Source organism: Brachycentrus maculatus, unplaced genomic scaffold, assembly GCF_059751285.1.
Source record: "Brachycentrus maculatus isolate JH-2025_06_01 unplaced genomic scaffold, ASM5975128v1 h1tg000185l, whole genome shotgun sequence".
In the NCBI taxonomy this organism is placed as follows: domain Eukaryota; kingdom Metazoa; phylum Arthropoda; class Insecta; order Trichoptera; family Brachycentridae; genus Brachycentrus; species Brachycentrus maculatus.
In genome coordinates this window covers 596,941-623,636 of record NW_028280936.1, presented here as the reverse complement: position 1 = coordinate 623,636, position 26,696 = coordinate 596,941, and the positions used below count along the sequence as shown (strand labels likewise).

Here is a 26,696-nt window from a genome sequence, read left to right as displayed (position 1 = left end):
TATTTAATATGACCCTGGACTGGTACCTGAAGCGAAAGGCTGATCACCTTTCCTTCGTGTATTTAACGATCAAGATAACACTGCTTCTATATAATGCAGTGCCCTATGCACCTTTGGGGTGCGGATAAGGGTTGGGAGGAGGATGTGTGAGGGGATGCGTAAAGAAGAATGTGTACAAAGACAAGAGTAGCGTGGTGTGGTGTTCTATTCTCTCTGCCTATCCCTGCGGAAGCGGCGTGATGGTCAGTTAGTTACTTTAGATTGCATTTCTGTAAAAAATTAAGGCCAATGTTGTAAGATCACAGAGAGCGGGATAGGATGATATTTTTCAAGGATCTCGGTCATTAATGAACAAAATAAAAACATATTTAAGAGCATAATATGTTTATTTTCAGGGGGGAGAGTATACATATATTAGTCACGATGAATAACTCCCAAGAAAATTGTGCAATAACACACGTTTCATGGTTATATCATCTATCTGCCTATACATATCTGCAAACACTAAAACAGTAATTACTGGCTACACATCCAAATAAAACAATGCCGAATCGTCCTCTGTAGTTTATATATTCTGATCCAGCGCTAGGAAATGAAACTGTCCAAAGCGCCAACACAATGGGGGAAATGGAACCCTTCTGCCGCGACAAGTCATTTGCCAATAGTTGCAAGAGTCTGAAAAGGTAACAAAGTTACAGAATTAGTTTTTATGTTTGAAAAATAATTGCGAGCATTACGACCCACTGAGCGATCTCCGATGTGAGGATATCAGACACCGGTATACACTAAGATGGTCTTATAAGGTATACAGTGGCAGGCTTCTCGGAGGGGTTGATATGAAGAGTTCCAACCTCATCATAAAACTACTCGTGGAGCACAGATGGGGGCTGGAAATTTGTCAGCAAAAGAGTCCAGTCCGGTTTTGCGATTGCAAGCTTCGTCGGGCTGGTCTTCTTACATCATATATCCAATATTATTTATTAATTATCATCCATACCTATTTCTTTGTGAACAAAACATGGCCAAGCATTGCACCCACTAGTAAATTGACATTTGTAACTGTATAAGTAAAACTGGAAAACCATTTCAAAATCTATACGCCACGTGCTGTAGCTATTTTTTGAATGACATCTTTTGTGTTTGTTGAATCTTATTTTATATGCATATAGTGCAATAAATAACATTATATGACAATAAATGTGCTTGTAACTATGCCGGTTGTCCGTACTTTACCTAAAATATAACATAAAAACAATAATGAAAACAGACTCGCTGTCAACGGACTGTCAAAATGACATTTCACACAAAGAAGATTGCACAGTTTTTCAGGCATGAAAAACAACAACAAAAACAGTTGATTACCTGCAATGCTGTTGATGGGGTCATTCCGGAGGTTATAGAATACATATTTCTTCTAATTAGCGCTTATTTGAGCAGCAGTCGAGACAAATTTCTTGCGTAATTTGTTTGACAGCTGTTTGGCAAACGGCGGAATGAGAGGAAACGCCTTACCAATAATGAAGTACTCACATTTCCAATATATAATGGTTATTTTCAACACGAGATCACCCGGCTTGTCATTTATTGTTTACAATGAATTACATAAATTAGTTTGTGCAATGAATTCATAACGGCCGCCCGGCCAGACTCGAACGAAGCTTATATACAAACATTATATACTAATGATTTCGCGTCATATCGCCAGGTTGGCAGTGAAATCTTTCGTCTTTCCAAATTTCGTACTTGAACGTTACAAAACCAGAGAAAATGTAACAAAATCTACTATTTTCCTCGTCGTGAGTGACCAGCATGACAGTTAATTTTTCCTATCGGATCTCTTTTTTTAAATTCTGTGCGACGCATGCGGCATCTGGTGGTAGAACTGTTTTATGTAGGTACTTTTTGTAAGTACTTAATAAAATGTATAGGTAGGTACCTAGTTATTTTATTACATATATATATATATATATATATATATATATATATGTAATAAAATACCTAGGTACCTACCTATACATTTTATTAAGTACTTACAAATAGTACCTACATAAAACAGTTCTACCACCAGATGTCGCATGCGTCGCACAGAATAAAACAAAAGACTTCCGATAGAAAAAAATATTCTGAACTGTCAGAATCAGATAGATAGATATAAAAATTATTATAAAGATAAATTAAGAATAAACTTTAATTAAATAGTACCTACATAAAATGTATAGGTAGGTACCTAGGTATTTTATTACATATATATATATATATATCTATATATATATATATATACAGTATCTACTCAATGAATTAGGGCCACGCAGAATTTCGCGCAATTTCTCAATTCAAACAGGAATAACTCAGAGAAAACCTTGAATAAAACAACATTGAATTTTATTTACACATGAACACTTTATTACGCTTAAATTATGCATATATTTTCATATAAATATAGTTAGTATTTAGTATTTCCACCTTTGGCAGAAATAACTGCCTCAATTCTTTTTGGCATACTTAAAATGCACTGTTTTATCATGTTTTTTATTTCTTCGTCTTCTGACCAAATTTTTTGAACATTTTTTTTAGACAGTCTACTGTCGGATTTGGAAATGAGTATACCTTATTTTTTAACATGCTCCATACGTTTTCTATAGGATTAAGGTCCGGAGAATTTCCAGGCCAGGGGAGCAAAGGCAGATTTTTGTTAGACAAAATTTTTATTATTGATTTAGCCCGGTGGCAAGGTGCCCCATCCTGCATGAAGGTGTATGGACCTTCTATTGGGTCGAGTGTATGGTAGAAGGGCAATAAAATTCGTTCGAGGACCTGCTTATAGGAATTTTGGTTCATTGTTCCTTCCACGAAAAACAACGGTCCAGGTAAATTGTTAATAATACATGACCATATCATTGTTGCCGGGGGTTGTTTGATAACTTTTACCACACAGGCCTCATTGTAACGTTCCATTGATGTTCTCCTGACGAATTGACGGCTCTCTGTCACGGCTTCTAACCGGCACTCATCACTAAAGATGACCTGAAAAATAATGAAAATTTAAGTTTAATTCAAATATATAAGTTTATTTACTAAAATGATATGTTGAAAATTCAATTTAAATAAATACCTTTTTCCAATCATCAACCGAGTAATTTCGATGTAGCCTGGCCCATTTTAATCGATCCGCTTTCATTCGTGGTGTCAATTTTGGTACTTTTACAGGGCGCCTGCATTTCAGATTTACTTCGTAAAGACGTCGCCTCAGTGTTGATACCGATATATTTATACCCTCTTCTTCCAATTTTATTTTTAATGTTTTTGCTGATGCACTACGGTTTTCTAAGGCACTTTGAACGATTTTTCAATCAGTCCTCGGTGTTGTTTTTCTAATCCTACGACAGTTCTTTCGCCGATTGCTGGTGGCGGGTGACTGATTTTTTATTGATTTTGAAATTATGTCCACTGTTTGACGAGAAACGTTTTCTTTTTTTGAAATTTCTCTATTAGATAGTATTCCTAATTTCAGTAGCACTATAACACTAGATTTTTTTTCCTCAGAAATGTCTTTACTTTTTCCCATTTTGTCCTTTTCAAAAAAAAACACTTGTGTTTACAAAAAAAATTTATACTTTATGAACTAAAATTAAAAATTAAGTTTTTTTCACAAGACACGATAACTATATAACCTCTCTGAACAAAACAACAACCAGAACTCAAGAAACTTCACTAATAAATGAGATAGGACTATTATTTTAACTTTCAACTATCTGTCTACCTGTGCTAATTAGGGACCTTTCTCAGAAAAAGGGTTTGAAATTTTGTAAAGGCTTAAATAATCCAGGTATATTTTACAAATTATTGAAGGTAATATACATGATATTAGATGTCAATAGAAAACTTAAAGTATTTATGTAAAATAAATATAATAATCCAAAAGATTTCAGAGTATTCAAAAAAATAATGGGTGGCCCTAATTCATTGAGTAGATACTGTATATATATATATATATATATATATATATATCTATATATATATATATATATATATATATATATATATATATATATATATATATATATATATACATATATATATATATATATATATATATATATATATATATATATATATATATATATATATATATATATATATATATATATATATATATATATATATATATATATATATATATATATATATATATATATATATATATATATATATATATATATATATATATATATATATATATATATATATATATATATATATATATATATATATATATATATATATATATATATATTGTTATTATTATTATTATTTTTTTTTTTTAAAGGAATAATCCACAAAACCTCTATTAGAGGTTTGTCTGCAGGTAGGATAGTAAGGATAGGGAAGAAAATATGAAAAATACAACACAAATACCCCGACCAATTGAAAATAAATCTCTCTTGAATTTATTTTGCACTTGCGCCACGGCGCCTGTGTTATGTATTTATACTTAAATATTTGTTTTTTTTTTCATATTGTCATCATTTTTTTTGATTGTTGAAATATTTTCTACATTTTTTTTTCACAAACGAATATTTTTAAGATTTCATCAAATACTTTTTTAAATTCTTTATTCAAAGCCTGTCATTACCAAAATGAAATAAATAATTTGGCGCGTGGGTCACTACATTGAATCGATGTCCTATTAACTTGATCATTGATCTAAGGAAGCCAAATTGATCAGCCTAATGCTTCAGGTAAAAGTCCAGGGTAATATTAAATAAAGATTTGAAAGTGAAGAAAATTTTTTTTTAAGAGTCTAAGAGTCGAACTCGAGATCTCCAGATCTGTAGTTGATCGTACTAACCACTACTTTCATTACGGAGGAAGAAAAAAAAAGACTAGGGTTTAATATTTACTTGAGTTGCAACCCCAAACGATCTAGTTTTATTACTTTTCCCCTTTTCCTACCTATTATTAACTCAAATTCCTCTCCAATGATGTCCTTTATCCTGAGTTTATTTACATATCGCTCACTCCTTTCAAGAACGTCATAAATCAAAAATTGTCAATTTTCAGTTGTACATGTTTTCGGAATGCCCAGAAAATGTATTATGTCCCAGCAAAATATGCATATTTTTAACTTAATATTTACCCGCTACAGGGCAGAAAGTGTTGTTTTTGCATTTTGAAGATAAGGTATTGTTAATTAAAAAAAAAAATAAACTAGTTATTTTTCAAATAGAGAAAAAACCTTCAGGTCTAATCTAAAAAGATCAGTTGCACAGTAAAAAGTTAAGTAAGTGGCTTGATACTTATTTTTAATAAATTGTATTATATTTTCAAACTTTAAAAACGTTCTCCTGAAAAATTAAGTTTTTTGATTTATGACGTTCTTGAAAGGAGTGGTCGATATGTCACCCATATCCCTTTAAATGTATTTCACTTCTTGCCTTCATGTAATAAACGATCAAGTTAACACCACATGCCCTACACACCATTTGGATGCGCAGAGGGGTCAAAGGGAGTAAAATAAATGTTTTATTTTGCGCTCGCTTACGCTGCCATTTTCCCTCCCAGTGTGAACATAGGCTTATCGTTCTGACGCGCGGGGATAAAAGTATTAAATATTACATATACGTTATTCTTTGAATATTCTAGTGGCTACCCACATGCCTATACCTTCAGGGAAACTATTCTCGTATCCACACTTCCTACACGAACCGATTCATTGACGCGCGCACATCCCGGTTGAACTTACCCCTGCGCATGCGCTTCGCCGGTCGCCCTCTACGCAACTGCTACGTCAGTAGAGCAGAACACAACTGATAGTTTCGTCAGTGACAATTTAAACCCTTCATTTGACAGCAAAAGGTTGCGTTGTCACCCGATAAGTTCACATGACCGTGATTTGTGTAATCGACTAAAGAGAGGTAAGCGAGATTACATGAGCATAATAGTATTTAACCGTGTAGCCGTGTCAAGGTCGGAAAATTAAATGTTATTTATTATGGTAATATCCGGACATTTTAAATAATACGCTTTCACACATCTCATTCGCATAAGTGTCTGGAAAATTTCATCGAGTTTATTACTTTCAGTACAATATAATAACATCTCCTATGTGACTTATTAACCCTTAAAATATTATTCAAAACAGTAAAGAAAAATTATTGAGATATGTTTTCCTCTAGTAATTATACAAAAGTATTTTTGTAATAGTAAATGATAATAGTTTCTTGAGTGTGTGGATGTTTTTGGTGAGAGTATTTTAATGTTTTTGAATTAAAATAAACCCTGATGATGACAAGGTTCTTGTCAAAACCGGTAGGTTAAATTGTATTAATAAAAAAGTGGTTTAAAAAGTTATTTAATTTTATAAAGTTTTTAAAATGATAATAGTATTTATTTATTTCCAAAAAATCGTTTTATCGGAATATCTGTTTGTCCACACATCAATTTGTATACTTACGTTCATTTTATTTCCAAATGTTAAAAAATAATCATTATTGGGTATTTATTACTTTTGTAAAATACATAAATAATGATTCGAAATTAATGATTTTAATCTTTTACATGTCTCTTCATACTTTGTTAATTAAAATGTATATTATTAAAATTACGTATGTCATAAATTAAATGATATATGTTATAATTTTATTACATATTAACGTAAATTATACCGCATTATTAAAATGCGCCTGTTCTACGCAACTGAAGAGCCTCTCGTCTTGTAGTAATCGCCGTATAACATTCAATAAAATATATTTTTTAAACAAGAGAGAATAAAGAAAAGATATGAGGAATCATAAAATCCAAACACGTTTAACAAAAATATATGAGATATATTTAAAAACATATTTAATGTCACTAAATATTTTATTAAAAGTTATTTATAATTTACATTTTGAGTGGTCCAAATACTTGTTCACAGCATCTGGATTATCTCCAATTATAGGAGTTATTTCGTATTATATATAATTCTAAACGATGAAAGTCTAAGCATTTACAGGGCTTACGACACGTGTAACATTCACCCATGATTGACAACCACACCGCTCAAATTTTCGGTACTCTCACAAACATCATTAATCTCATGACACTGTACATGTGCGTTCACTAGAGCCATCTATGATTGGATTGGGAAAGCTTCTATTTAGCAGAGGCCCTTTTATTTGGATGTATGCAAGATCGGAACCCCGGATTATTTTTACATTCTGGAAAACGCCTGAAAACATGATTTTTCAATTTTATGCAGCTTATAATTATTTAACCAGTCATTTTATTCAAGTCATTTTTGAGTGTGTTCAAATACTTGTTCACAAATCTGGGGTTTCTCCACTCAGAAGTTATGTTCACATTTCACAATAGATAAAGAATAATATAGAAGTCTGGGCAATACGACCAGTAATTGGCTGGTTGAGTGATAATCGTTCGTAAGTGATGTGTGTGTGTATATATATATACTTATATATATAAATATTAATATATACTTAAATACAATATTTTTTTTTGGAATTTGTAAATATATTTACGAATTTACCCAATCCAAAGCTTTGTTGCATGGAAGATCATAAATAAAGGAAGCAACACAATATTGCGGACAATATTCATAAAATTAACGATTTCTTTATGTGTACCTACTTGTATTATTTATTTTACATAATAGTACACTAAAATAATAAAGGGTATTTTTAGAGGTATACAAATTAAAATTTCCCGCAATAAATTGATGTTGACAGCTTTATGGGTAGGTGGAATCATTGGCCCATATTTCTTTTAAAAGACGATGCTGGCAAAAATTTTACGGTCAATGGAAACCGTTACAAAACCCTGATTACTGACTTCTTTGTACCTTAGTTAAATGGCATTGATGTGACAGAGCTGTGGTTTCAACAAGATGGCGCAACATCCCACCATTAATTAATTTCGGGAAATTTGAATTTGTATACCTCTAAAGAAAACTCCCTATATAAATAAAGCTTTAACATGATCTTTCAAAATCAATTCGTTTCAAACTTACATGTACAAGGTAATTAGGGTTTTAGTATAGAATCAAAGTATCCGATCTAAAATTTTACGAAGTAATACAATTATGGACAGTGTCACATGAAAGATGTGTAACTATGAGTATGAATAGTTTATAGCGCTATGCGTGGTCTGAACGAAAACAAGCGGTATTATAACTTGCCCTTAGGAAAAATCAATACTTTTACTGAGAACTATTATATACGTTACCTATTTACTATTTATATATTAAGTTCAAGTTATAATACTTGTGTCAAGAAATAAAAGGTCATTCGGTCATTAATAAAACAGCTCACAAAGAGAATTATGAAAATAGAGCGAAACAATAAAAATAATATTTCAGTCTATTGAAGTTCGATGTTAATAAATCTTTCATATTGTTCAGTTTCTTTAAGTACCTATATAGGAAAATAATTACCTGAACAACAACTAATATGGATATTATCTACATATAATAGAAGCGAAAATTAAATGGTTATTAACATTAAAAACCTCACCTAGTAATATTTAAAACAGATTTTTCTTTGTACAGGCGTTCGAGATACGGTATATTTTCATTGTAGATAGTGTTAAATATTAGCTTAAATATTTGTTAATAAAACTTATTGGAAATAATAAGTGTACATTGGCGGGCTTATTGCTGTCAAACAATATCTTTCGACCAACAAAAAACAAACTAGCGATATTGATCGAAGTTTGTAACTAATAAACTTATTTGAAATATGCGCTTGTAAATAAAAGGAGTTGCAGTACGAATGATGAAATAATATATCATAAAACTGTAATCTGATGAAAATGAGAAAAATATAGGACTTAGGATCGGGTAATGAGTTAAGAAGAAGGGTACAGGATCCAAGAAAAGGATAATATGATAAAGAATTCGGGATAAGTAACGTTCCTTTTAAGGTGTGAATTTTTTATGGGGAGAGGTAATTCATTCTATAGACTGAACTCTTGGACAGAAAAGGAATTATTGAAGAAGGATGTATTATGCCAGTAATGGAAAGTGTTTTTCCATAAAAAGAGGGAAGCAATAAACCATGATCAGAAAAGTATGATCACGAAATTAAAGGTGAATTGAAAGTGGAAGAGGCTAAGAATGTTTGCAAAGAGAGAGTTGTTTGGGGTTCTACCCTCTGCGTAGGGTAGACTGGGTACGGTTGAAACAATTTCGCTTATATTGTCCATAGTATTGCTCTTTACAAGTCAAGCGATGATGAAGATGCATTAAATACAAGAACGTGTTTCTGTCTACTAATGGGAAGTATTATTTCAGTACCTGGTGTGTTATTTTTAGTGGCAGATCAAATTAAAAAAATTAATCTGATTTGTTTCAACCGTCCCCATACCAGGGGCAGTTGAAACAGTGATTGGGGTCAGTTGAAACACACGCAAATAAATCAATATTTAATATTGTAAGACGTTTTATTCATTATTTATTTACCGCATGACAATATTAATCAGTCTACAGATATGTAATGAACAAAAACAACCAAAAACAATGGCATTTAAAAAAAAACAAATCGAACGAAAATAATCTGTGAATAAACTAAAAGGAAACACTTCTTTCATTTTGATTAGTCATAAATCAAGCGAAAATCTAGCTTTGAGATCATTCCGAGTCGCAATTGTGGCAAACATAGCTAAGACCACCTTTTGTGCAGTCTTCTTGAGCCCACAGTTTACAAGTGGTGCACTGTATCCACTTTTCACCGGATCTGCTCTCTGAATACAGTGACAGATAAACAAGACAATAGCACTCGTCCTCTTTTGATGATGATTCCTGTTGCGTATTATGATTATTTTTTCCTTTAACGATCCTTCTACTTTTTCCTCCATCCAATCTTTTCTTCCTTACTTAGTTTTCATCCGTTTCAACCTTATTTCATGCTCCTTTCTTATCTCTTCTTTCTCTGTTTTTTATAGTAGCAAGTATTTTGCAAGCTCCTGCTTCTGCTCTTTATTAAACACTTCGTTGTGGGGTTCATATCCCATTTTCTTCTTCACCAGATGCATCTCGCATTCGTATATATCTAATGAGCGAACAGTGGTTTAAGCCATGCTTCTCCGCCGCTTTTCGCAGTGAATCTCCTGCTTTAACCTCCTCATAAGCGTATGTATACCTCGACAAGTGGACCTCCCCTCTCGAAGTCTTTCTTACGCGTACTCTCGGCATCTAGAAAACAGGAAAACTGAAAAACTGAAAAAATATGTTGTTTCAACCGTACCCACAAAAAATGCTTCAACCGTCCCCATCCCCTCCTTTAGGTGGAAAACAGAAAATAGTAATTTAAACAATAATGGCACATTAAAACTAATCACTATATCGTGTTCTACAAGCTTCATTTCAAACATGAAATCATACTCAATAATATCGTTTCAATAGAAACCGTAATAAAAGAAAAATTCTCAGAACAAAAATACTTACTTTTGGTTATCAAAATACAATAGGACCTCCTACAAGCAACTACACCGTGCGGCGAGCGATGCAACACTGATATTCGTGTTTGAACTTGTTGTCCGCTTTGTTCATCCCTTGGACCCTTCACCCTACCGCATACGGTTTGCAAGATATTTGCTCTGTTTCAACCGTCCTGTGTTTCAACCGTACCCAGTCTACCCTACTCCTGCATAGATCCGGCGTGATGATAAGTTAGTTAGTTTTAGATTTTTTTAATAAGGTGATAAGTACTTAATACACATCTAATGTCTTGTTTACTGAAAAAAAATTAACCCTGTTTTTATTATCTGAGAAAACCTAAAAAGTCCAAATACAAAATAAAGTGGATGAATATTATTTAGGGCCTACGTACGAAAATGAACGCAAATACATGTTACAGTATTTAGAATGTTACATCGTATACCAGTAATAATCGTAAGATAACAGAAGGCAAAAAAAACTTTTATTTAAATTGTCTGTATATAAATATAAAAATATATATATATATATATATATATATATATATATATATATATATATATATATATATATATATATATATATATATATATATATATATATATATATATATATATATATATATATATATATATATATATATATATATATATATATATATATATATATATATATATATATATATATATATATATATATATATATATATATATATATATATATATATATAAATATATATAACATTATTCTCACTGCTGTAATTTATCGCAAAACTTTACAATCCGTGTGGAGAATCGATGCCGTCATTTTTATTCCGCAGAGGAGGTGGGCTAGCCATTCTCATGTAGGAAGTGTACGCTATTCTGTACATAATATTTTATGTCGTGTAAAGAGCACAGTAAACGCAATTTATCCTAACTAAATAATATTATTGTCTGGGTCTACGCTTCAAGAGCAAGCCAGGGTGTTATATTAAGGTAAAATCATTCCTTTCTGGTCTCTAGCCTTATACAATGATGCATAGGGCACCGAATCGGATTGATGTAGATTTATCGATGTTGTGATAACCGCGTTACGTAACATATAAATACTCACTCTTTTTACCTCATACTGGAGTCGAGTGTGTGTTCGAGTCCCATGTGTGATATTTGGTCATCCAGGCCTGAATGGAATCATTTGGCGCCTCTGGTTTGTGTAGCTACTTTGGTTTGACCATTTGTAGACGGTAGCATCGAGAATTGATAGTTTCTCCCAGTTTTGCAGATCGTAGAAGACTAAACCCTTCTGATCCCACATTGTTTTGTTTCCGATCGTCCGTTTCGATCCGGTCTGGCGGACGATGTTGCTGGTTCGCCGGGGTTAACCCACGATTTCACGCCATCTTAGGATAGTTAAAAAAAATACCCACTTTTTGTCGCCAGTAACAATTCGATGCAAAAAAACGCTTTCCTTTGTTTCGTGCGAGCAGCATTTCACAGGGGTTGCGGCGTTGTTCCTGTTTCGTCCGATTCGCGACGCACCATTTTCCGATCTTTTGATTTTTTTCCCAATTCATGCAGGCGCTTGGATGTAATGTGTAATATGTGTGTGTAATCCATTAGTAATATATTTTACATATTTTTTTAATGTCTCAGCATAGATGAGGAAGAATATGGAAGTATAGGCTTACAACCGTCATTGAGATGCCAAAAAATAATGTAAAAAATAACTCCTAATTGGAGATAATCCAGATTTGTGAACAAGTATTTGGACACTAAAAATGTTTTAAATGTAATATATTTACTATATAAAATAAAAGTCCTGAAAAATCAGCGCTTACTGTTGACAACCGCCGAAAATGCTTTTACGTTGTTCTTGTCTAACGGCCAATACCGGCGCCGCCCGGCGCCGGCCGCCAGGCGCAGCCCGTCACCCATTCCGCCCTCCGCCGTCGCTCTGGGCGGAGTCAAGCCAATCGAGGAAAACCCCAACGCATATTTCCCTAATTATTATCGCAGTCAACGCCTGTCTGTCATCGCTCTAGACGTTTCTATGCAGTGCGACGTTTCGCGTTGGACCGCTAACATTTTGTATATTATATTGTACCTGACAAACAGCTCGTGTCCTCGCAGTAATTCTTAATTCGACGGGATATTGATTTTGTATGTTATCTTGTTAACTTCAAATGTGGGAGAATTGTGGTTCATCGGAGAAAGGGTAATTTCTGGAAATCGACATCGTGAAAATACTATCGACCGCTGGTCCCGAGTTGTGTGTATACCTATGTATATCTATTTGTGAAAATGAAAATTAAGCAATCTTCAGCACACAGTACACAGACAATACATAAATTGTACGTCATTACTAGTACTAGTGCCAGAAATATATTATAAAAGTTATTATTTACTCAAGTATTGATTCCTGTAATAATAATAATCATTGTTATTATTAATTATTATTTATTTCCTTGAGGTATTTATCTCATAGTCTTTATGGTTACCAGGTTTAACCACTGCATTATAGATCCTGGGTTCGATTCCCAGGCGAGTCAAAATAAATAAAAGTGATTTTCCATTCGAAAATCACCCTAAACTGGTACCTGAAGCGCAGGGCTGATCACCTTTACTTCAGCATTCATGATAGTACTGCTTCGGTGCTATGCAGTGCCCTATACAACGCTGAGTTCAGATGAGAGTTCTTAGTAGAGGAAGTTTATCTCAATATTAGATTTTCACTTTATTAATATTCTTAATAGAATTAAAAAGTTTAAATTATACCAATATCTGAAATTATGAGAGTTTGTGTTCAGTTTAGTAATATATAGTATATTGGGTGACCAATAAACAATTAACCCTCATTTATATTGGATGAACAATTAACCCTCATCTCATCATGACAAATTAAGTTTTTAAGACAGTAAAACTATGTGGGTAAATAATAATAATGGCTGATTTATAAAGCGCTTTATATTTGTAATGTTATAAAATGTTAAACTTATGAACAAAAATCCAGTTATACCACCATATAATAAAATCTACGTTACTTTAATAATTCAAAAGTGAAATCGAAATTTATGATAAATTCTACCCATCTTTCTATAGGTTTACAGCAATAGAGTCAGAGAATTTAGATGTATGCTTGTTCATTATGCCTGAATTGAGTATTTATTTTATTATGTTTCAGACGTTCGAAATGTTTTTGAAAGAACCTGAGTTGAATTTGGCTCAGCTAAGCAATAATGGAAACCTACCCCAAGGTCAATATGAATCCAATCCTTGGATGAATGCTGAAGTTCACACTTATCCTATACCGAGAGGAGACAATTACGAAAGATTTACTGACAATCGAGATAATAATGCAACTTCTGAGGACCTTTTGGCGCAAAGTGATGACGTTGAAATGCGATCAGAGAGACGCGATTCTAACAACGACAGGCGTGATGAATCGTTGTATTTACCCTACCAGGATAACAACATTGATTTAGAAAATAATACTCAAAGTAGGATAACTGAGCATTTAAATAATTTTATGAAATACGAACTGAAGTATGGACGAGGTCTTGAGAGACAATTGATTGAAAATTCAGAATACATAGATAATTGTGGAAATACCGATGGATATTTTTCCAATTTGTCCCAAGGATGCTATGACTGTCAGACAGACGAGGCATTATTCAATTACGAAGGTGATGCATTTTAAGCCAGTATTTGTTTGTCATATTTAAGCATTCCATATTTCTTGTCTATTATTTGTTAGCTTTCAGTTTTTAAGTCCATTTCATCATTTGCAAGATGCGTGATTATTATTATGCCATGGCGTTATAAATTTATTACGTATATTTAAGGTATCAATTGTACCAAAATATAATTTATGTCATTCATGAAAGATGGATCGCACTAAAATCTAATGTTTGACCTCTTTTTTCAGACACTGAAAGAAGTTGTTCATCTGAAGATATCACTCCTCAGGATGACGATGAGATAATGTTTGAGGCTTCCGACAGCGATGATTCTTACATTCATGATAGTGAGGAACATCCTCTACCGAGGGGAATTCACAACCCTAATTATCCTGGATTTCAGCACTTGGCCTATACATTACAGGTAAAGTATTTTGAAAAAAAAATGTACCTAATGTACAATTTCGGGTAGTCTTTGTTCTTCTAAATATAAAATATTTATCGATATTTTTATTTTATCGGATATGTTCGATTTTTTGTGATTTTGATTTTGAACCAGGACCTTGTACGGCCCGGGGGTTTGGAAACACCGGTGTAGAGTCTAGCTTATGAAACACGAAAACGTTTATCTTTTATGGCTCTACCTTACTCGGTCTCTCCTTCATACACAACAGCTTAGGGTCTTTTCCGATTAGACAAATAAAATAACCATTAAATTAACAAAAAGATGTTTTTTTATGCACGGTGAAAAATTGACCGTTTTTTTTATATCGGAATTTCCCTCAAACATACCATATATACATTATATCACACTCGTCAAGTAATAGATGAGTGTGAAAAAATCCAAATAAAATAATTTATGTACCTTGTTTACGTGTGTAATTTATGAATATTACTCATTTTAGGATTATCCACTAGAAAGTCCAAATTCTTATGAAAATAGTATATTTTCAAATGTCGACATAATCAACCAAAACCAGTCTGAATTATCGAGATTTAACGGCTTAAAACAAACCAACGTATTTGAAGAAACCAACAACAATATAACTCCGGGACAAGGAGACAATTTAGAAATTGACACAAGTTACGGGGACATAGAGTCTCTTGAAAACATTGCAAATTTAAGGCGAAGCGAAGTAATTCAAATACCAAACAATCGTTTTAAAGGAAGAGAACGATTATACTACGAGGATGATGAAGGTGATCTAGTCAACGGTGATCATTCTTCCATATCTCAGGTGTCAAACGATATTTTCCTTTATAGTGAATGTACCGAGTCAAAAGAAAGCAAACAAGAAATTTCCGTCTCCAGCCGTAATCATGAACAAGACGTAACGCACCTTGAAGACAACGTTGCGATTTCCGATTTTGAGGATGATATAATTGCGTTACAGCGAGATATATACGAAGAAATACAAAAACCTCTGGCTAGTACCATCGAAAATATTAGTGAGGTGGTTAACAATGTTATTAGGTGTTATGTAGATCAGCAAGATGCTATGGAAGATGACGTAATGAGTCAATTTTCGAACGCAATATCTTCTAATCACAAACTTTATTCGAACAGAGAAATGGACGGCATGTCAGATAACTGCAACCTTAACGAAAATTCATCGGGAAAGTTCGAAGATATTTCAGACCAAATTAATTTGAATATGGATGATGCGTATATGACGAACGTAAAAGAAGAATTATTTAAAAATCAGCAAAAGTACGCCGAAAATTCAGAGTTGTGTGATGATGATTTGAAATCTTTTGACGCTTGTAGTCAGAGTGATCCAACGTGTTTATCAACTGAGGGCAAAATGGATGAAAATCGTAACGAGGATAATTTAGAAAACATCGAAGAAAATATGGAGAAAAAAGATGATGTTTTTGAAAATACCAATCACTACGATTGCTTGTCACCCGATAATGAGTTTGGAAATTATAAAAGGTAGGCTTACATGTATAAGTATTCTTTTCATTATTCCTTTACTTGCCAATTGACAATATGGCAGTTTTTATTTTGTCTGCAGTTGGTCTAAACTCTAAGCAATGGCATACTGCTATAGCGGAACCCCTCAATCAAGTTTTTAACCCAGAGTATACGTCTTCTTTTGTATTATAATTTTTTTTAAGAGAAATATTTGTGTTTTGATTATTTACACAAATATGTCAATTTCATTTTATTTCTGTGAGCCTAAACGGCTCATTATTAGAAATAGGTATCAAATTGTGGTAGAGTGGGTTCGAACCGAGAAACTCTGACTTAAGAGTCCGCGACAGTAACCACGCGACCATTGATATTCAGTCAATTTCATTTACTATATTTTTTTGGTAAAGTATAAATGATTTTTTTTTTGTTAACGGGGTGAGACGTGACGCTAAATTTGAAACCCACTATTTAAAAAAAAGTATTACTATTTATCTTCAAATCGTATTTTAGTGACACCACAGGGAGGAAAACGCACGAAGAAAAATTAATCAAAGATAAGGATGATGTAGACCAAAAAAATCCGAAGGATTACAATCTTAAAATTTCAACGCCTTCAGGTAGGCAATTAACCGTGCTTTTGTATGTTTGCACCTAAGACTACCATGCAACATTAAAAATATTATCATTATAATTTTTTCGACAACCAAAAATATCCGTACATACTAAATAATTTTGATTCATTACAATGAATGTATTCATTAATGTAAAGTTATTGTTTTAATAGATGGTTTCGACGTTTACAACATTGAAACAGCAATGCCCCTAATAGATTTGGATGCCATTGAAAATCATTTGCGCGCCGCAAGGGAAGAGGAAAGAAGGGTAAATATGGAACACAATTAAATGATTTTAAAAAAAATAATGAGTTGCATCTCTACATAACTTTAAATTTTCTAATTATTTTTGCATCTTGAATATATGTAGACGTGCCCGCGAAAAATCGTTTTATATATAATAATCGTTTTATATACGATATGTAAAATCCATCGTCCCATAATACATTTTAGCATTTGACATCCACTATCTTAAAATATATGGCAATAAAATCGAAATTTCGATGCTCACTAATTCAATATAAGTTTTTCATTTTGAAAATAACTTCCAGCAAGTGTCAAATTCGAGATGTATTTGTTTAGAGCATGAATGAATCTTTTGAGTCACGGTATCGAGGGGTATATTAATTTTTTCAATTACTAGATCTTTATAATTATTAGAAACGACGAAATGAAGAAAAAAGATAAGAGGTAAAATAAAACAAACAAATTGATGAATTTTGGGACATATGTGTTATGGACGTCAACTATCTACGTACGATTTTACCGAGGTCACTATTATGCAGTAAAGAAATATATAGTACAACTTGAAGCTTGCTAAACACATCAAGATGAAAATATCCAATGGTGTAAACATTTACGCATGAAATACTAATACAAGCGCGGGAGTTCGTCCCACGGGAATAAATTATTACCTGTTATGAATATTGAGCTCACCAGATGTAGCGTGAGCGGAGTATTTTAGAATTTTACTGCAGTATCTTTTAAACGAACGGCTGTGCCGCAAATGTAGACTAACTAACGAAAATTCTTAATTAATTTGAATAAAATCAAATCATTATTATTTCTTAATAAAAATTGTATCTTTTTTAACCAGTGATACGTGAATGTCGTAACAGCTTAATTATGTATTCGTCAAGTAAACTGTTTCAGAATGAGAAACATCATTTAGTAAGTAACGTATTAAAAAATGATGTAATATACCTGTAAAACTCTCTACAAATATTTTTTTAGTCTTGTAATGATATATCATAGTAAATTAGAAATGAGACTAAGACGCCCTAACCGACATACAATGAAAAACTGGGATATGATAGGTTCTTCGATATAAAATGATTCATATAGTACCTTATCCGAAAAAATTGATAAGTGAAAATAAATGAATTATTCATACCCACAAGCACGCACGTTGGATAGTTGTATTTTTGTAATTTATTTTTATTACTTTTTTTAAAATAGTTATCTGATGATAATATCATTACGATAATTTTGGGGGCAACGCTTCATATTATGTAGGTACCTATAGTTTTTTTACTCTTATGCAGAATAAATCCTCCTTACCCCAAAAATATTACTTAATAACCAGTACCTACTTATGAAAACGCCGCGCGCCGGCTGTCAAAGTAATGTCAAAAATGTTTACATGTATTCATTAGTTTTCTCATTTGCTTTATACACTTTAACTTGCCTATAATTTCTAGACATCAGGCAATAAATAAATATGAAATCTGCATCAAATCTTGTTTGTGTTGTAAAAATTTCGTGTAAATAACATCAAAAGAAATTTAAAGAATTATTCATTGATGGCACAAATGCAATCGGAAATAGAGTTCCCTGACGATAATGTCTTAGAAAAGTTCAATAAAGTTATTACCATCAATGATGATACTCAATTATGCCCAAATGTATGCACGTGTTTGCGTTAACGATATGTTTTAATTATGTTATTTTTTATTATCGCCTTTAAATACTTTTCTCTCAATTTTAGCGTCGCAATGACAGAGAAGAGATACGCCGTCGTTTGGCTATGGGTGCAGAGCTGGATGAATTTTATACATTCGGAGATCGTCCTGGTAGAAAACCCAGTTTACAAGCTCGTTTGCAAAGTGGTGAGTTAACAATTTTAACGCACATAGTATAGTGTGAATTCTAGTCTTCTGTAGTCATTGATAAAAAATGCAGGTCAGGTAGTTTTCAATGAAAAATGTTTTTAAAGCATTTATGTCAATATTATCAATATTTAAAGTAATATAAGATGGGGAGGAGGACACAACTATATTTGAACTCTGTAATAATACAGAGAACAATTATTAACCCTAAATTCTTTATAATTTTTTTATTCATTTCCGGATAACACGTCAGGCTGGGGCCTTCAGTACCCTCAAATTTAGAAGTATGCTAGACTACGCTCAATACGAGACGTCATATCTTTGTCAACGTGATGGTTATTCTGCGTGTTATTGGTGTCATAAATTTTACGATAATCCCATATTAGCGTGAGCTGGTTTTCGAGCAAGTTTGATGTTGATTTCTTTTGTGCAGAGTGGTTTTGCCAACTTTTGCCAAATGCATGAGGGTGCTGAAATTGTACAAGAAACAGGCAAACCAGTGATTGTTCAAATCTTTAATGAAACTAAACCCGGTATCGACACATTCCACTAACTGTATTTCGAGCATGAGCTGCAACAGGAAAACAAGATCGTCTTTATGTCTGTTTTATCACAAAGGAGTTAATGCTGGCAATAATGAATATTCCTAGCATTAACTATTTGTGATTTAATCTATATTTAATGCTATAAAAAAAGGGAAAACCACTTCCCCGGTACCAATATATGGTAGATTTAAGTCGCCGTCTTGCTAAGCCATGCTCGAGGAATAAAATGTCCACTAAGATCTTGCCTATATTCTCAATATTCCAAAAGATGCTACACCTGCATTCCCTCAAGATAAAAAGTGAAAAATGTGCTTTTTTAGTCCTAGCCAAAAAGACGGATGACAACGATGTATTGTGGACAGTGCGGACATTCTATCTGTGGGAAGATCCAGGCTATAGAATGTAGTGACGACTAGCGTGTATTTAAAATTTTCACCAATATTTTAATGTTCGTATTTTATATAAAGTTCTCAAAAAACAATGTTTTTTTTGTAATGTTTTTGGAAAAATGTGAGTTTTTACTTATCATTGTACATTTTACGATAGTCATGGAATGAGGTACTATGAAACACCTCCCGTGATCTAGGGTTGAAGTAATTTAAAAAAAAAACTTTTCAACAAAAACATTGTTTTCTTTGTTTAAAGTTCCCTATTTAGAAACTACTTGTAAAAAATGTAATCCTTTAAGTAATTAAAAAAAACAATAAAAATATAAAACTGAAATAAACAATTTAATTCTAAAATGATTTTGGAATACCAAAGTGCAACACCTAGCAATTCCGACTAAATTATGCATATTTGGGAATTAAGTATTTTGATAGCCTCCCTACCGATACAAAACAATATAAAACTACAAAAAAAAATTAGATGCATATTTCAAAATGCCTATTTACATACTGGGACACTAAGTGCCCAGTATGCGAATTGTAAAGATTATCCTGATTCTGTGTAATATCATTATTTTGTTTTCAGGAATGAATCTCCAAATATGTTTCATGAATGAAACAGCTTCAGATACAGAATCTCCATCAGAAACTGAGTTGGTAGGTGACCACAGCTCCTCAGATGAAAATACTGATGCTATTAGTGTCAAGTGTAAGGAATTGAGTGACATGAACTTACATTCGAGTAGCTCTTCCCAAACATTAGATCAACCAAATATCACAAAAAATAAGGGTAAGTGGCGGCTATATATTCTCCATATTTATACACAACAAAAGTTATTAACTAATGAATCCTATAGAAGTCTTTTTTCACTATCAACTCTAGACCATACATTTCTCCAATTTCTCGTTGAAGTTCAATTAATAAGTTTACCAGGTCTGTAAATATGAAAATTGAGTTTGCTTATAGATGGCTCTAGTTGTCGACGTAGCGGCTATCAAATTGCGTCATTAGTACCATTTTCTTGTATTTACATTTTTCAAAGACTTTTAACTCAAAACAATACCAGTTTATAACAACGAAATGATTGAGGCATTAATGATTGAGGTGTCAGCAAATACTTTTTCAAGTGGCTTACTCAGCAGACTTGTTTTCACCTGATTCTATTTATTTGCGTCGATGGGACATGGGCACTTGCTAAGGAGCGCTTTAATTTCTTACAAAAATAGCTGCATGATTTTTTTTTTTTTTTTAGATGGGAGTTGCATTTATTATTTACCTTGCTTATTATGTACAAGGTTTATAGATCATTTAGTGGATTTTTGTTTCTTCTAGCTAATTAAATATGTTTTTATTTGAATCTGTGTTGGGAACAGGAGGGATCATCCTCAGGAGAAGGCGGACTGTTGACTGTCATCAGCAGACCTTCCGTTCCACTAGAAGAGGGTTCGGCATTTTGTGTCCTACTTTGGTTTATGTTACCAATGTCCTTCACTATTTTTATCATGTATGATACTACCTCTCGTGACAATTCCTTATGAACTATCACGGATTCGATGTTGGATAGATCCTCACCCAGGCTCCTGCAACGCGCCTCCAGCTGTTGTCTTTGAAAGCTGAAAAGGGGGCAAAGCATCAACAGGTGAGGGACATCTTGAGGTGTCTCATCATCACACGTACAGCTGTCGATCTCGGAGATCTTGAAACGATGTAGGTAGCTCATGAACCCACCGTGACCCGTAAGGATTTGAGTGAGCTCAAAGCCAGGTTTCTGCAGTCTCCTGAAATCAAAGGCATGGAAAATGGTTGGTAAGAACATTTTGGTTACCTTTCCGGTAGTTTCGTTCAAATAACGATCGTTCTAGAGTTGGAAGGTCCTGCTTCTAATTTTCCTTTTGGCAAAACTTCGCGGGAAGTTGGCATAGTCAGGGACAGTTTTCTTGAGTGTTGCCTCCCGGGCCTTTTCATCCGCCTTTTCGTTCCCTAGGATACCGCAGTGACCCCTTATCCAGCCGATATACACATTCTGGTGTCTGCATCTTAACTTTTGAATATCTGTTCTGATGTCCATGACAAAAGGGTTGATCGAATTTCGGTCCGCTATTGCGTGGACGCCAGATTTACAGTCTGTCAGGATCGTTATCTGCTTCCATCTGTTTGGGGGTTTTTTCAAAACATAAAACAAGGCTTCTTTGATCGCATAAAGTTCCGCCTGGAACACAGAACAGAAGTCGTCGAGTTTCAACTTCCTCGAAGGCAGCTCTCTCACGCCATCGAAGGGTACAAAAGCTGCACCTACTTTGCCGTTCAAGAGACTACCATCGGTGAAGATCCTCAACTCTTCCTGCAATGTCCCAGGTAGAGTCTGGTCATCGTAGCCGTGATCTATGGAAAGTCGTTCAGCTGGATGAGGGAGGGAGAAGTAGTGTCCGACTCCCTGGTAGAATCTGTCTTCCGGCAGGTCCTGCAAGATAAGGCTTTTCTTGACTGCGTATGCCTCAGCAAGCTCCCTAATCCTCAGATCGAGTGGCATAAATCCACTTAAAACCTGAGCTGAAACAAGGGAGATTGTCCTGTATCCTTTGCATGACCTGATAGCAATATGTCTTTGCATGGAGTCCAGTTTCTTTCTGATGACTTTCTTGCGAACCGCTTCCACCCACACGCTTGAGGCATATGTTATCAGAGGTTCTACAGCGCCTATATATATTTGCTGCATAACTTCCGGTGACGCTCCCCATGTCGGTTTGGCGGCTCTCAAGAGTTTGTTCGTGATGCCAGCTGCATGATTAGTTTGCCTCTAAATAACAACAGTTTTTTGTGTGGAATCTACAAATTGCCAGAGAGATGGGAAAAATGTGTAGCTGGCGATGGGCAATACTTTGAATTAAATATTTTCTATTATTTTTAAACAATAAATGTGTATTTTCTATTTGGAAAAATTCAGTGTCATGTTAACAGCCTGGTGTATCTGTCTATTTATTATTTCATCAATTGTTATAAGGCAGTTTCAATTACCAATTTCATTACTTAAATGCCACAATTTGTTGGTAGTGCACACACTAAATTTAAAGACACTGAATATAAAAAAAATGTGTCTTTTACTTGGTGGAATATCTGTCATAAAATTTTATCTATCTATCTATAAAATACTATCTGTCAAAAAAATATAACTATCACTATAACTATCCTGTTGCTTACTATAAGATAAATCATCTTCACAGGTGTTACTCGGCCCTCTTCATTAGCTCTGAATGACGCTGCCAGGCCGACAATAATATCTAATCCCTCTACACAAGCGGCATTCTTCGAGTGCCAAGCTCGACTGCAAACTGAGGCACGAATGGCTCTAGCTCAAGCCAAGGAAATGGCTCGCATTCAAATGGAGGTGAGATATACATTTCTATTTCATAACCATTATTATTACCGTTAGTTTGTTTGCTTGCAGTATTTTTACAGGACATACCTAATATCAAGAACAGATTCCTGTATTTATTTTTCATTTTACAAAAACTTTTATTCTGTTAATAATAATGAATTTTTTTATAAATAAAAGCTGAAATTATTACTAAAACTGCTTAATATGGCAAACTCATTACACAGTTCAACCAGTATAATCCTGTTGTAGATTCTGAGTTAGAGTTTATAAGTTCGACTCCATTTTGCCTCTGCGTAGTTCCAATTATTCAAATACGAGCCGCTTTGACTTAATCAAAAATAGAATTGAAATTTTTGTTTAACATAAGGAACACAAAGAAATGTTATCTCCATTTTTTTTTTCCGAGCGTATTTTAGAAACAGCTTACTTTAAAATCCCCTGAAAAATCACAAGTACTGTTTAGTTATTCTGGAGCATTTCTATTTGCTACTGCATACATTGTGTGTTAAATAACTTTTTATGATTAATAAGCGCATATTTAAATTTTAAAATTATAAAGGGTTGTAACATATATTTTATTTCAATAAAATGTTATACTGTTGGCAGATTGAAAGGCAAAAACAAGAGAACTCTCCAATAACTGAAATGTTGCGATGTAGTCTTCTCAAAGCTGGCGTACAGTTGACTGGAGACAGAAGAAGAGTTTCCCGACAAATGCTGACAGATATGAATGTAGCACAGTTACAGGTAGATGTAAACAATATTCGGCTTTTCATCACATCATGACAACCCGTGTTACACCAGATGATACCTTTCATTTGTTTCTCCTAGTATATAATATCAGTCACTTAAGAACTTTTCATCTCTCCGAACCAATGTACAAAAATCTCTTGTACACCAATATGTGTGGGTTTTGTATAGAAAGATTGTGATTATTTTTACTTGAGGCACAAGATAAATGGCACAATGCTATAGTCAAATGTGGTTGCTTATTTTGTTTACTTTTCATAGAAATGTAGCTCTTATAAAGAAAGATAGCTTTACTGCAAAAGTGACATTATTGGAGAGAGGGTTTTTTTCATTATGGCTTCCTAATATATTGTATTACAGGTTTATTTTTAACTTTAATATAAAATATTTTTCTAAATTTCATTTTAATTTACATTAATATTTTAATAACGCATTTAAAAGAAAACTGCGCGCACGCAACGAATAGACTATACGACAGCCGCGTCTTCTTTACGGCTGCCAAATTTTCTGCCGCGAGTCCGTAAATGTTAATATTTATATGTAACTACACTATAAAAAAGTGAATACACTATAGTAAAGTGAATTGTGTACTGTAAACATGTATAATGGATATCCGAACGACTTTCGCAAGTTTCACTACAAAAATAGGCAAATATATGCTTTTTTTCTCAAAAATATTGTAATGTAAAGTAATCCAGCACGGGACTGAATCTTTGACACTCGTAATTGAGCAGCTTAGAGGTTAAAGGAAAAAAATGTGAATTTTTTTGTTATATTATTGCAGAAAATTAGTGTTTTGTTTAAAATGTAGAATGCACGGGGTTTATTGTTTTCTAATATCTGCAAATGTTTTGCGTGGATAGGTGGAGATGTTGAACTATTTAATATATATTTACTTTGCATCATTGCAGGTGATTGTCAATGAACTACATACTCAAATAGAATATTTGAATGAAAGTTTAGTCAAGTTGCTGATTGCTCGAGATGAACTGCATATGGGACAAGATTCAATGCTGGTTGATATTGAAGATCTCACCCGACATCTGTAAGTATCTCCATTTTTTTTAAATGCTATTTTCTAACTATTTATAAAAAAAAACAACACTTTGCATGGCACTTACTGCCAATAGTGTAAATTGAAAAGTATTTCTTATAATTTCGAATAGGAAATAAATGTGTTTCAAAAGTTTTGCATATTTTCTTTTATATCAGCTCTTCCTGACATACCTACTCATACATTTTTCTATTTATATACAGTATCAAACAGATTTCTTGAAACAAACCTTTTTTTCGTATTTTCAACAAAAATATTTTGGAGGTGTTCCTCGTATTATGGACCAGGGATAATGCTTCTTTCAGTGACTGAGATGATGAATAGCAATTATCATCCAATTCTACTGGAAAAGATACTACCAGAGATACAAAAACGAAGGTCAAATGGTAATGGAATATTTCAGCAGGATTTACCTCCTGCCATAAATCCAATAAAATGATGATATTTTTCACACAAAAACAATGAACTGTGTTGGACTGTTAAAAAAATTTGCCAGACATAAACCTAATTGAAAATCTATCAGTAATCTGTAAGAATTGGCTCTCCAAAATTGATTGCACTACAGTAGAAAAGCTCATTTTGTCCATAATTCGGGTATGATTTCGAGATGAAAAAATGGCATCCACGTTCCAAAACCTTATATAATAGATGCCAAGAAGAGTAAAATTGATCTCTTTGATTGAGCTCAAATGAGATCATATTAAATATAAATTGGTATTACTAATAAACTAAAGATTTTACAAAACTTTTTATGAATATGTTTACAACAAAAAAAGTTTTGTTTTAATTAATCTGTTCGGTAATATATGTATACATGATGATTATTACATTGGTTTTTTTGCTAATTTGTATTTGTATTTTTGAACTACAGCAGTGCTAAAGAGATATCTTCTAAATCCTCAGAAGCTCATGATGAATCGCCTTCTTCTGTTTCATTTGGAAAACAAAGCCATTTAAAATCGCATTTATCTACACTCACATCTCTCTTAAGCAAGTGACAAATAATTCCAAAGTTTATGATTTGTATATATAAGGAAAACACCAGATATTTATCCACATTGAAATGATCGCTTGGGATATAAAAGTATATCTTCCTATTGGGTGTTCTAATATTTGGATAATTTATTTATTGATTAATTTTATTCCGTAACAACAACAACAAAAAACTAAGCCTGTTCCAAATATTGCGTGGAATTAGGCTAATGATAGTCATGTTGCTATATGCTACTTTTTGTTTAAAACTTTTTAAAACAATGACAAAGGGTTTGCATTTAAAAATTATTTGTGTATTTATTTAGCAAAGATTGAAGAAAATAATATTTTTTGTGGTTTCCAGTAATACTCAAAATACAAATAACTTTGGTTTCACGTACAGTATTCTTTATGTTTTTAATATTTTTATATAAAACAAATAGATTATGAAATTTCTTTTCTGAGAAAAACTCTTCTATATATAATTATATAAAATCTCTGATGATGAGTAACATATATTCCATATAATCGGATGTTATTTCATGTGCTATTTTAGTCTTTTTTATCCTTTTATGTGAATAGTATTCTATAAATTAAAAAAAGTGTATTATATTTAATTAGTTCATTATAATTTTGTACATACATAAATATATAAAGGTAGGACGTAGGAACAACTTTTGAAACATTAATAAAAATCCATCCTTTAATATCCATCAGATTATAATATGTTTTATTATACATTTATTTTTTCTGTCAGAGTACCTCTTCAAATATATAAATTTTTATAGTGAACTCTTGTTTCTACGAATTATTGTTGGTTTTGATTTTTTTTATGTGTAAAATTTAAGAAACTGGATAAAAACTGTAAAATTAGAAACTGTATGG

General features: G+C 32.8%; 1 protein-coding gene and 1 long non-coding RNA gene across 4 annotated transcripts; one reads left to right on the top strand and one right to left on the bottom strand.

Annotated features, from left to right (window-relative positions):
- Positions 1-367: 367 nt before the first annotated feature.
- On the bottom strand, positions 368-1,817 carry LOC148307913 (uncharacterized). The gene is made up of 2 exons (XR_015837764.1): positions 1,363-1,817; positions 368-1,233 (listed from the first exon to the last, which is right to left on the bottom strand). It is a non-coding gene; the product is annotated as an uncharacterized LOC148307913 (long non-coding RNA).
- Positions 1,818-5,778: 3,961 nt separating this feature from the next.
- On the top strand, positions 5,779-26,413 carry Schip1 (Schwannomin interacting protein 1). 3 transcript variants are annotated; one of them, XM_088262620.1, is made up of 12 exons: positions 5,779-5,915; positions 13,592-14,093; positions 14,336-14,511; positions 14,993-16,023; positions 16,516-16,622; positions 16,790-16,887; positions 18,607-18,727; positions 20,245-20,448; positions 22,881-23,044; positions 23,642-23,782; positions 24,697-24,830; positions 25,711-26,413. In XM_088262620.1, exons 2-12 carry the CDS (start codon positions 13,601-13,603, stop codon positions 25,835-25,837), a joined length of 2,796 nt encoding a protein of 931 aa, XP_088118746.1. In that variant the 5' UTR covers positions 5,779-5,915; positions 13,592-13,600; the 3' UTR covers positions 25,838-26,413. The 3 variants fall into 3 exon arrangements, with proteins under 3 accessions (XP_088118746.1, XP_088118745.1, XP_088118744.1); XM_088262619.1 differs by lacking the exon at positions 5,779-5,915 and adding an exon at positions 12,420-12,679; XM_088262618.1 differs by lacking the exon at positions 5,779-5,915 and adding an exon at positions 12,423-12,761.
- Positions 26,414-26,696: the final 283 nt, after the last annotated feature.